General features: G+C 43.7%; 1 protein-coding gene across 2 annotated transcripts in view; it reads left to right on the top strand.

The window, feature by feature from the left end:
• Positions 1-13,027, top strand: part of UNC13D (unc-13 homolog D) — a 297,875-nt gene that overhangs the window by 125,654 nt on the left and 159,194 nt on the right. For both annotated transcript variants that reach the window (XM_077459688.1, XM_077459687.1), the window contains 2 exons: positions 1,737-1,929; positions 7,996-8,040. In XM_077459688.1, the coding sequence (XP_077315814.1) occupies positions 1,737-1,929; positions 7,996-8,040 (238 nt within the window). The remainder of the gene's footprint in view (positions 1-1,736; positions 1,930-7,995; positions 8,041-13,027) is intronic.

The following is a 13,027-nucleotide window of genomic DNA, read 5'->3' as shown; positions in this document are numbered from 1 at the left end:
GCTAGAAGACATCAGCAGAGAGCGGAGAAGACCCCGAGAGAGAAGGACCGGCAGAGGAGGAAGACATCAGCAGAGGAGGTAGAACAGCCAGAGAGGGGAGAAGAAATTGGAAGAGACGCCGAAGCTGTCTTAATAAATTACTTTAAAAACCTGTGTACTGTGTTTTATTTTTGACCTTTTTTTTTTTTTTTTAAGGTGAATGGGTAGGGGTACAATGTACCTTATACTCATTCACATAGGGTGGTGGACAGGATCTGGGGGCCCCCTTGTTAATGATGGTGCTTTGGGGCCCCCCTTGCCCCCCATGTTAAGGGCATGTGGCTTTGTATGGTTCAGGAGGCGGGGCGCTCGCTTGTCCCCACCCTCTTTCCTGACCTGCTGGGCTGAGTGCTCAGATAAGGGTCTAGTATGGATTTTGGGGGGACCCCATGCTTTTTTTTGTCATGGGAGTTCCCTTTAAAATCCATGCCAGACTGAAAGTGGTTGTAAACCCTTACAAACCACTTTGACCTACAGGTAAGCCTAGATTAAGGCTTACCTGTAGGTCCAAGAAATATCTCCTAAACCTGTATGGTTTAGGAGATATTTGCCCGAAAACAGGCACTGCTGTCTACGGCGCATGCGCCGTAGACAGCGGCGCGCAGGCGCACTGAGCGCGGCATTCTCAACAACGGAGCTGCCGCGCGTGTCGGCTCCCGTGCGCATGATGATGTGTCGGCTCCCGTGCGCCGAATGACAGCGGCGGAGCTGCGAGACCCCACCAAGAAGATGGATGCGGCGGACTACAAGGGACAGCGGCGACTTCGCTGGCTCCTGTGTCAGGTAAGTGATGCATAGTAGTCCATTATGCTTTGCCTTTGCAGGGAATGAAAGAGGAAGTAAACTCATCAGGGTTTACTTCCTCTTGAAGGGCCTGGTAAAGTCTTGGAGGGGGACCCCATGCCGTTTTTTTTATTTTGGCATGGGGTTCCTCTTCAAGATCATCGGAGCACAAGTCCAATGCCAAAGTCCTATCGGTTAAGATGGCGATCCGACTTAATTGATAATCAATGGGCTGAAGCAGGATCAAAGTCGGACTGAATTGTGTTAGCCCTTGTACACACGGTCGGAGAATCCGTCGGAATGTGTCCTATCGGACCGTGTTGTCGGATAATCCGACTGTGTGTGGTATGCATCGGACTGATTCCGTCGGACCCAATTTTCCAACTTGGAAATATTTTCCGACCAACTGTTTCGATCGGACATACTCCGATCATGTGTAGAGAATTTTGATCGGACCAAGTGCCACGCATGCTCAGATCAAATTCCTACATGAAAGCTATTGGTTACTAGCCTGAACGTAGTCCCATCGTAACAAAATTACGTCATCACGTTCTGAATGATCGGATTTTTTGACAACTTAGTCCGACCGTGTGTATGCAACAGTTTCGGACAAGATCCGACGGATTTGGTTGGCAGAATGTCCGACTGTGTGTACAGGGGCTTAGACTAGTTAAGACAGCTCCCATAGGGAAAGATTGATTTTCGCGCGACATGAGCTCACAATGTCGGGGCGTTTGTCGTACAAGTGTGAACCTAAAAGTCATTCAGTTAGGCTTAAATATACTTTAGTAATCCTTTGAATTGTTAAGGAATTTCTTTATTGTCTTTTGTTTACTCTTTGACTGATCTTATATTATAGTGAATTTTGTATCATGGATTCCTTTTAAATGTTATATTGGTTCATTTTCTGGAAGGCTTTAGTGATCCCTACTGTCTTCTGGGAATTGAGAGTCGGCCAGACAATCACACAAGGGATATCAGTCCAAATCCTGACAAGAAACAAAAGCAGAAAGCTGTGGTCCGGAACACCCTTCCAGAGGATCAGACACATAGGACGCAAGTCAAACTTCAGACCTTAAATCCTGTATGGGATGAAACTTTCATAATGTAGGTATATCTGTGGTATGGAGTCATTTTATTCAGAAAAACGTATTAGTATTAGATGGATTTATGAAATAAAATAAGAATTTTGTCTACAGCAACACTCTGCAAGGCATAACTTGAGATGTAGAGAGCATGCAGAATCTTCCATTAAAGACAAACCTCATATAAGAAAGCAAATTTCAAAGTGATGGAGTATATTTCGATATACGAGTTTTGATCCATGATACTCCTCTTCCTTCTACAGTTGGGTTTACAATCCAATGTACCAGTTCACTAACATATAACATTTCATATTTTCAGAGCAGAGAGATGAAAAGAAAAATCACATGGCTGTAAATTACAATTGCAATTGACAATATTATATAGCCTATATTAGCAAAAGTATTGTGACACCTGCCTTTACACGCACATGAACTTTAATGGCATCCCAGTCTTAGTCCTTAGGGTACAATATTAAGTTGAACAAAACAAAAGGGAAAAGGGTAATGGGGACACACAATGGCTCATCCAAGATAGTTCAGATTGCCGTAGTCTTGATGACCAGGGCATGAGCGATCGCCTTACCTACTATTTAAACAATCTGTAAGTACAGTCACCCGAGGGTTTCAAAACGTAATAAGTTTGATACCATTCAGGATGGTAATCCTCTGAGTACAATTGCATATAAGAAAAATAGGAAAAGATTCCCAAAATACTCTTCAAAAGGGAAAAAACAGTATATTTAACTAAATATCTTTATTGAATATATATATATATATATATATAAAGATATAAATACAAATACACCCAGTTTGACACATATAAAATAAAAATTAAGTCTTTATTGAACAAGGTGGCCACCTCTCCGAGTCATACAACACTCTCAAACACCATAATCAGAGAGATCTCCCATACAACCAATTTCGCCGATATTCATTGCTTGAACGAATTTCTTTTAAAAAATTTCCTGTTTAGGTAGTGTGTGTGTGTGTGTGTGTGTGTGTGTGTGTGTGTGTGTGTGTGTGTGTGTGTGTGTGTGTGTATATATATATATATATATATATATATATATATATATATAAATAAAGAAAGTTCAAACGGTTGAACGAAATGCATATGAATGGTTGAAAGTACAAAGTCAATCTCTATGCTCTGCTTCAAATTAAAGTGCATTTAACTACAATGTTGCCAGTTGTATCTAAGCAGAGGCCACAAGCTGATACATCACTGTATAGATCATTTTCATGACAGGAATTTGGATCAGTAATTAGATCTGTTGGTCACTGACTGGTGAAAATCATAAAGATCAAGGAAACAAACGGATGTAGATTAAACTGAATATAGCGCTCTCCTTCCAATGCATAGGGGTAAGATACAGCTCACCATTTCAGATGTCTTGGTACATTCCTCCAGTGTGATCTTCAAACAACATGCCATGTAAAGATATTTTTATTTAGGCATCGCTCAGTCAAGCTGGCAAAATATGAGTCCGTCCCGGTTATCCAGACAGGCATTCCAGATTGAATTGCATGATTTTATAAGTCCTACAAAGGAATTGCTATAGCTTCAAGTCTGCGCACACTCAGGCAATCAATCTTCCATAGAGCATATGAACACAGTCACTTGGACTTGGAGAATAGTTGTTGGTGGGGAGTACAAAACGTTAATTCCAGAAACAGGTGGAGGTGGTTGAAGGGGGTTTTTTTGGCGCACCGCTGTTCCCACCACAGAGGGCGTGATGGCGTACATTCTAAGGAAATTTTTTCAAATAAATTTGTTCAAGCAATGAATATCAGTGAAATTAGTTGTGTGGGAGATCTCTCTGTCTATGGCAGGGATGTGCAATTAGCGGACCTCCAGCTGTTGCAGAACTACAATTCCCATGAGGCATAGAAAGACTCTGACAGCCACAAACATGACACCCAGTGGCAGAGGCCTGATGGGACTTGTAGTTTTGCATCAGCTAGAGGTCCGCTAATTGCATATCCCTGGTCTATGGTGTTTGAGAGTGTTGTATGACTGGGAGAGGTGGCCACCTTGTTCAATTAAGACTTAATTGTCTTAATTTTTAGTTTATATATGTTAAACTGGGTATATAGTATAGTATTGATAGTTAATCAATAAAGATATTTAGTTAAATATACCGGTTTTTCCTTTTCGAAGAGTACTTTGGGAATCTTTTCCTATTTTTATTATATACAATATTGAGTTGGCCCACCATTTGCAGCTATAACAGCTTTAACTCTTCTGGGAAGGCTGTCCACAAGGTTCAGGAGGGTGTCTATGGGAATGTTTGACCATTCTTCCAGAAGTGCATTTGTGAGGTCAGGCACTGATGTGGACAAGAAGGCCTAGCTCACAGACTCTTTATGGACCTTGATTTGTGCATGTTGGAACAGGAAGGGGCCATCCCCAAACTGTTCCCACAAAGTTGAGGAACATGAAATTGTCCAAAATGACTTGGTATGCTGACGTCTTAAAGTGGAAGTAAACCCACTTTTTTAACTTTTACCTACAGGAAAGCCTATAATAAGGCTTACCTGTAGGTAAAAAAAATATCTCCTAAACCTGTACGGTTTAGGAGATATTCCCCTCGGTATGCGCCGCTGACTGCAGCGGCGCATGCGCACAAGGGGGTTCTCTCCGCGAAAATCCGGCAGCGCTCGTCCGGCCGGATTTAAATCTCCCGCGCGCATGCGCGGGAGTGACGATATCGCAGCTCCGGCCACTCACAGCGCCGGAGCCGCGATACCCGGAAGAGACGCCGAGGGAGCATGTCGGCTTCCTCGGCGTGGATCGGGCGAGATGTCGGGGCCTCGTTCTAAGGTAAGTATTTCATAATGAGCTAGTATGCGGTGCATACTAGCTCATTATGCCTTTTGCTTTGCAGGTTTTAAAAAAAAAAAAAAAATGCGGGTTTACTACCGCTTTAAGTGTTCCCTTCACTGGAACTAAGAGGACAAGCCCAGCCCTGGAAAAACAACCCCACACCATAATCCTCCCTCCACCAAATGATTTGGACCAGTGCACAAAGAAAGGTCCATAAAGACATTGATGACCCGAGTTTGGGGGAAGAGGAACTTGACTGACCTGCAACCCGATAGAACACCTTTGGGATGAATTAGAGCGGAGACTGTAAGTCAGGCCTTCTTGTCCACATCAGAGCCTGATCTCCCAAATGCGCTTCTGGAAGAATGGTCAAACATTCCCATAGACACCCTCCTAAACCTTGTGGACAGTCTTCCCAGAAGAGTTGAAGCTGTTATAGCTGCAAAGGGTGGGCCAATTCAATATTGAACCCTACGGGCTAAGACTGGGATGTCATTAAAGTTCATGTGTGTGTAAAGGCAGGCGTCACAATACTTTTGGTTATATAGTGTACGTTAAAGAAACATTGTCAGCTTGCCAATGAAAGCTGCCCATGCAAGTGTCTCTTCAAAGCCCCCTCTTCTGATCAAGTTAAGCTTACCTTACCAGTGCTCCTGCACTGCTCCTTCCTCCTCCACAGTGATCAATGTCGATGACCAGGGGAGGTGATAATATCCCTCACTTGCTCATACAACAGTACTCAAGCCTAGCGATTGGAATCTAGTCCTGAACATTGTCACAGGTCACATGTTCCCCAATGCATGGAAATGCCGTGTATTTTTGCTTGCGGTGGAGGAGTGAGGGAGCGCTAGTAAGGTGAATATAAGGCCTCCTGAAAACGTTACTGATGTTTGAGCTTTTTTGGACATCATTTCAGGTGTTTGTTTTGCTCTGATTTGTGCGTATTTGCACGTATATGCATGTTCACGCTTTCACATGCACCATACCTTCCTGGGAAAAATGCATTTATATTTATGCTCATATGCGCCTGTTTGTGCGCATATGTGCGCCTGGCACAAAATACTGACCGGGAACGCAGATTTTTCTTTTCTTTTTTTTTTTTACTGAGGAATGCCCTGCGCTTGTTTACACTCCTGTTTGCACAGGCACGTTGTGAACAATAGACTGTATTTTAGCTCAGTAAAAATAAAAAAATGCTGTACTGAGCTTTTTCAACCTACAATGTGCAAGAGGCTTAATGGGGTTGTAAACCTTCGTGTTTTTTTTTTTCACCTCAATGCATCCTATGCATTGAGGTGAAAAAAAAAACACTTGGCAGTCACCGGCACCCTAGCCCCCCCCCCCCCCCCATTTTACCTACCTGAGCCCGGTAATTCTGTTGGTGGTGACGAGCTCTCCCTCTCTGCACGAGGTCCCAGCTCTTGATTGGATAGATTGATACCAGAGCAGCCATTGGCTCCTGCTGCTGTAAAAAAGAAAATCCTATGATGCGATAACCCCGGGGGCAGGGCCGAGCCCGGCATTTGTGTCTATGGCTGCAAATGCTGGACTCTGGAGCCCACCTGCAAGGTAACCCCCTCAGGAGAGCGCTTCTCCTAGGGGGTTATACTATGTGGGGAGAAACCATGAGAGCCACCGGGGGACCCCAGAAGAAGAGGTTTGGGGCCACTCTGTGCAGAACGAGCTGCACAGTGGAGGTAAGTATGACATGTTTGTTATTTAAAAAAAATAAAAAAATAAACCCTTACAGTCACTTTAGGGGGACTATGGGAAAGTTTGCCAACCCTGTCACTTTGCCCTACATGGTAAGGTGACAATATCTCTTTAAAGAGGAACTTTACCCTCCCCAGGTTTAATTTGAATGTTAACCCTAACTTACTTGGTTTGCTGGGGTGAGATGAAATACCATACCCACCCAGCAAATCCAGCAACGTCCTGCTGTCATCTGCCAAAAGCTGCCGCACGTTTGGGTCCTGGGCTGGCATCCTGATGATGATTCAATGTACATGTGCAGTGCAATTATACACAGGAGGCTGGCTGTCTCTTCCGGTTTCTAGCAGCTCACCTCCTGATAATGATGCACTGCGCAAATGCAATGGGATTGTACACAGCCCCAAAGCCTTCTCGGATCCATGATATGGGCACCCTAGGAGGCTTCAAGCGGGGAGAAGGACATTATGGTCTAGGCCAGAAAGGTAGACGCACTGGGTGTGTTGCTGATAAAAAAATCCCCCCCATAAATGTTTTTTTTTCTGCAATTTGCTGAAAGTAGGAGGCGGAGTCAGATGGGCGGAACAAAAAAAAAGTGCATACATATCTTCTATAAGTTCTGATTTGAAGGCTCACACCTCTGACGACTATGAAAAATCGACAACCCCTCTTGCAGGATTTATTTTCGATCTTTATAGATTCTCAATATGAAAATTTTGCAGATCCAGTCCTAGCAATGTTTTAAATTTGATCTTCTGCTTAAAAAAATCCCTGCTAAACTTTGTTATCATTAAGCCTCATACACACACGATTGGACTTTGTACAAACGTTCCCTTTTTTTGTACAAAGGGCCAAGAACTTGTATTGCATACACGCAGCAGGACTTTTTCAGCCAACTTTCACCAAATCATGTGGTTTTTCTGCTATTTACCGCCACCTTTGGTCAACTTCTGTATTGTTGGCTGATCTTTTGCATTGGTTCTGAGCATGCCTGTTTGTACTTTGTACAAAAGTCCTATGGTTTTCTGCTTCCGAGCATGCATGTTTATATTTTGGACTTTTGTCTGACGGACTTGTGTACACTTTATCGGAAAATCCGACAACACACATTTGTTGGTGTAAAATTTGAAGACATGCCAGCCAACAGTCTGACATTGTCCAATGGAGCATACACGCGGTTGGATTTACCGGCAAAAAGCTCACATCCAACATTTCTCATCAGAAAATCTGATTGTGTGTACGCGGCAATAGACTCGCAAGAATGGCTGAAACCAATTACTGTATTTTAAAAATGTGAAAACCTGTCCTCTTCAATCCTTACGAGTGACAAGAGACATGCTATTATTATTAATATGTAATTATACCGGCATATTTGCACAAAATTCAATCTTTTTCTCTTTTTCTTTGCTTTTTTTTACTTCTTTCTATCTTATGTTTTTTATTTCATTTTTTTAAATCATTTGGTCTGTCCTGGCAGGAAGAATATTGGGAAATTTATGTGTATGTAGAATAATTCAACTAAATATGTTTCCCTATCAAAATGTGTTTTAGGGAAGTAGAAGACAATGAAAATGCAAAATTTACTATGGATATGTGGTAAGCAAAAGCACATACATGCATTATATACAAACTATTCTCCCTCCCTAGCCGATGACACCACAAAGCTCCTAGTCCACTCCCTTGTCATCTCTCGCCTCCACTACTGCAAATCCCTTCTCATTGGACTATCTTTATATAGGCTTTCCCCTCTTTAGTCCATCATGAATGCTTCTGCCAGACTCATCTACCTTACAAACTGCTCAGTGTCTGCTACCCCTCTCTGCCAATTTCTCCACTGGCATCCACTCACCCAACACTAACCTGCTCTTAAAATCTCAACGAAATCCTTCTCTTCACTCCTCCCAAGACCTCCTGCTCTTTAGCTGCCTTGTCACCTCTTCGCATACTCTCCTTCAGGACTTCTCTGGAGCCTCTCCCATCCTCTGGAATTCCCTACCCCATTTCGTATGACTATCTCCTACTCTCTTCACTTTTAGAAGATTGCTGAAAACCCTCCTCTTCAGGGAGGCCTATCCTGCCCCCACCTAACAACTGTATTTCCACATTCTCCATCAGCCCATCCCCCACAATTATTACCTTTTTGTTTCACTTGACCCTCCCTTTTAGATTGTAAGCTCTAACGAACAGGGCCCTCTGATTCCTCTTGTATTAAGTTGTATTGTAATCGTACTTTCTGTCCTTGCGTTGTAAAGTGCTACATGAACTGTTGGCGCAATATAAATTCTGTGTAATAATAATAATGTACAAGTAGACAGTGCATTTTTAGTTTTTTTTTTACTTGTTTTGTGTATTAAAGCAGTAGTAAACTCAGTGTGCCCAATCCTGTACTGCACTGCAATCCACATTACAAACCGGCCACATATGTTGTTACAGTGGCATTAGTGTCCTTACTTTTATTGTAGTTGATGTTTTGATTTCTCATGATGCTGCTGAAGCCGGTGCCATCTTTAAGGAAAAATACTGATGCCATTCCCAGCCCTCCTTCTGTCCTTGTGCTACATCATCGTGGCAATCTCACGCATGCACTGTGGGATGTAGCCAAATCTATTGACAGGAACAGTCTGAGCTCTCGTGGGAATGAGCTACAATGCTGGGGTGTAAGGACTACGTCACCACTGCACATCACTACACCTATTCTTGGCACAGTCAGTGTCAGTCAGCGTGCTGTCAATGCTGCGCATGCGCAAATGATGTAATTGCACTGATAACTGGGCAAAATATCTTACACGGTGCATTTCCAAAAGTATTTACAGGAATCTACATGTAAGTCTTATATTAAGATTTTAAATGGTGCTGAGTAGAAAAGTAGAGTTTACTATCACTTTAGGGTATTTTAAAGGTTTTAAAGCGTTTAAATATTTGCCGACCGCCTAACGTACATGTACTGCAGCAGGTTGGCTATATTACGCAAAATCACATATCTGTACACCATTTTGTGCAATAGCCATCAGGGGGAGGCTGGATTGCTCGCTGATTGGACTGAGGGGGAGCCAATTAGCAGGTCCAGCAGACCCGATGTCCGCCGGCACCCCGCAGTCCTTCCTAAGAGAGGCAGAATGGTGGTCTGCCTATGTAAACAAGGCAGATCGTCGTTCTGACAGGGAGAATATAACCTTCCCCCAGTCAGAGCAACCCCCACACAGTTAGCAAACACTCCTTAGGGACACACTTAAAGGGGTTGTAAACCCTCATAGGTGAAAAAACTTCTGACAGTGACTGGCCCCCCTGTTTTACTCACCTGACCCCCTTCATTCCCTTGGTGGAGATGTGATGGACCTCTCTGCCTGGGGTGCTTGGCTCTTGATTGGATAGATTGATAGCAATGGAGCCATTGGTTTCCGCTGCTGTCAATCAAATCCAATGACGCGGCGCCAGGGGGCGGGGCCGAGTCCTACATTCTGCGTCTATGGATGCAAATTCTGGACTCGGGAGCGTGCCCACAAGGTAACCCGCTGGGAGTGCGCTTCTCCTAGGAGGTTATACGATGCAGGGAGGAGCTGATAGCACCGCCGGGAGTGGTGTGCAAAATAAACTGCACGTTATTTAAAAAGAAAAACAAAGCTTTACAATCACTTTAACCCTTTAATTGCCCTTAATGTTAAAGAGGAAGTAAACCCTTCCAAACAACTTGGACCTATAGGTAAGCCTAGATTAAGGCTTACCTGTAGGTCCAAGTAATATCTCCTAAACCTATATGGTTTAGGAGATATTTGCCCGAAAATGGGCACCGCTGTCTACGGCGCATGCCCTGTAGACAGCGGCGCGCAGGCGCACTAAATGCGGCAAATCCAAGAATGGATTTGCCTAATTTGTCGACTCCCGTGCGCATGCGCGGGAGTGACGTCATCGCGGCTTCGCTGTATGGCAGCGGCGGAGCTGCGAGACGCGACTCCCGCGCGCATGCGCGGGAGTGACGTCATCGCGGCTGCGCCGCTGTGATTCGTTGGAGCTGCGAGACGCCACCAGCAACATGGATGCGGCGGACTACAGGGGACAGCGGCGACTTCGCTGGCTCCTGTGTCAGGTAAGTGACACATAATGAGCTACTATGCGATGCATAGTAGTCCATTATGCTTTACCTTTGCAGGGAAAAAAAGAGGAAGTAAACCCATCAGGGTTTACTTCCTCTTTAACTCCTTCCCTGCCAGTGTCATTAGTACAGTAAGGCCGCGTACACACGCGGGGACTGTTCGCTCAACTTTGTCCGCCGAACAGTGTTTCGGCGGACAGTCCGCTCGTGTGTGGGCTTCAGCGGACAGTTTCAGCGAACAGTCTGCTGAACAAAGTTTTTCGGAATTTCCGAAAAACTGTCCGCTGAAACTTTGTTTCAGCGGACAGTCCCCTCGTGTGTAGGCTTGTTCGTCAAACTAAGTTCCGCGCATGCTCAGAAAGGATTTACACGCCGAAGGTTGTATTGCAGTGTATTGGACGTCGTATTTTTCGTCCCGTCGTACGTGCCGTTCACGTCATCGCGCAAGTTTCAGCGGACTGTTCGTTCGTCGTGTGTGGCCAAGTCCGTCCATGCTAATTTTGAGCGGACTGTCCGCTGAAACTGTTTGACGAACAAAGTTGAGCGAACAGTCCCCGCGTGTGTACGCGGCCTAACAGTTTATATTTTTATGTAAAACAGAAAACTGGTGCTGAGAGTGACAAACCAAAATAAGAAGCAAATTATCCACAAAAAAAGTGAAATAAAATGAAATCGAAATAATTTTTCAGCTGCTGTATAAAAGTGGCAAGACTTCAAAAATTGCTATGCCAGTGAAAACAGCGCTAGCAATAGCGACTTAATAAATATGCTCAAAATTAACTAAAATAAATATCCATCATAATTGTGCCTAAAGTATCATCATATGTGCAAATGAGAAAAATTATAATAATATAAAAAATAATAAAAATATATAAAAATAATATAAAATAATAATATATATATATATATTAGTGTCCATCAGAATTAATTAAATTAATAAAGTGTCAAAAATACTGAACGTGCAACACAATATGTCCCCTTCTTGGGCTAAACTCACCACCCAGGCAACCAGAGCTGATTAGGCAAATACATGAACTGATGGTATAGAGGGATTCTAAAAACCAACAGATGCACACCGGATTGCAGAGGGATTTTAATATAAAAAAGACTAGATATGGGGAAATATTATTTAAAAGAACTGCGCATAAAGCGCTACTTACAGGATGCAATGGAAAATCGAACATTCAGAGCAAACTTCCGCGATCGCCGCTCAGCTAGCGTGCATTCCACAGAGGCAGGAAATGGCGTCAGTGGCTAGACTGTAGACGGGAAATGATGTCGACGCATTTCACCCCTTCTCCAGGGCGTCATCACAGACAAGTAGCACTTTATGTGGAGTTCTATTAAAGAATTCTCGCAATATTCACCATATTTAGGCCCCTTTCACACTAACGTCCCGTTCAGGCCCGCCTGTCAGTTTTTCAGGCGGACCTGAACGGGTGCTCCATAGAGCTCTATGGAGCGTCGGATGTCAGCGGTGACATGTCCGCTGACATCCGACCCGCTCCGATCCGAAAAAGTGTGACGGAGGAAAAAGCTATTTTTCCATCCGTCTGCGGATCGGATCGGATGACGACGGGCACTGCGGTCCGTCGTCATCCGATCTCCCATAGGGGAGAGCGGCGCTGTGACAGGTCCGTCCCTGCACAGTGTGCGGAGACAGACCTGTCATCTCCCTGCTCAGCGGGGATCGGCGGAGTGATCCCCGCTGAGCAAACGGACATCCACGGGGCGGATCAGAACTGATCCGCCCCGTGTGAAAGGACCCTTAGTCTTTTTTTTTTCTTATCGGTGGAACACTTATATGAAAATCCCTCTGCAATCCGGTGTGCATCTGTTGGTTTTTGGAATCCCTCTATACCATTAGTTCATGTATTTGCCTAAACAGTCTGGTTGCCTGGGTTGTGAGTTTAGCCCAAGAAGGGGACATATTGTGTTGCATGTTCAGTATGTGGGATACTTTATTAATTTAATTAATTCTGATGGACAATATATATATTTTTTTTATCATTTGCACATATGATGATACTTTAGGCACAATTATGATGGATATTTATTTTTGTTCATTTTGAGCATATTTATGTAGTCACTATTGCTAGTGCTGTTTTCACTGGTATAGCAGTGCATATTTTTAGCACTGATCCCTGTAGTGTAGCGGAACCCACATGAGGGCTGCTAATAGACTCTGTACCCCACTGATTGTTTTGAATCTGCAAATCCTCCCTTACCTCTGACACCCTGGGTTCAGTCATATTACCAATTGTATTAATATGTAGAGACTCACACAGTATTAAAGAAACAGTTCAAATATGTTTACTTTACTGTATGAGAGAACACAAAAATAAGTATATCTCAACACTGTAAGATAATAAAAAGGCACTATCTATACTTATGAAAAAGGCAATATAGTGATACGGAGTTCCTATAACTGTAATGAACACAGATATTTAGCCAATCACATACACCTATGTGATCAGGTTAACAGGAGGGTAG

Source organism: Lithobates pipiens, unplaced genomic scaffold (genome assembly GCF_037356315.1).
Source record: "Lithobates pipiens isolate NorthernLeopardFrog02 unplaced genomic scaffold, aLitPip1_a1.2 Scaffold_28, whole genome shotgun sequence".
Lineage (NCBI taxonomy): Eukaryota > Metazoa > Chordata > Amphibia > Anura > Ranidae > Lithobates > Lithobates pipiens.
The sequence above is the reverse complement of the archived record's forward strand: the minus strand, read 5'-3'. Positions and strand labels throughout refer to the sequence as shown.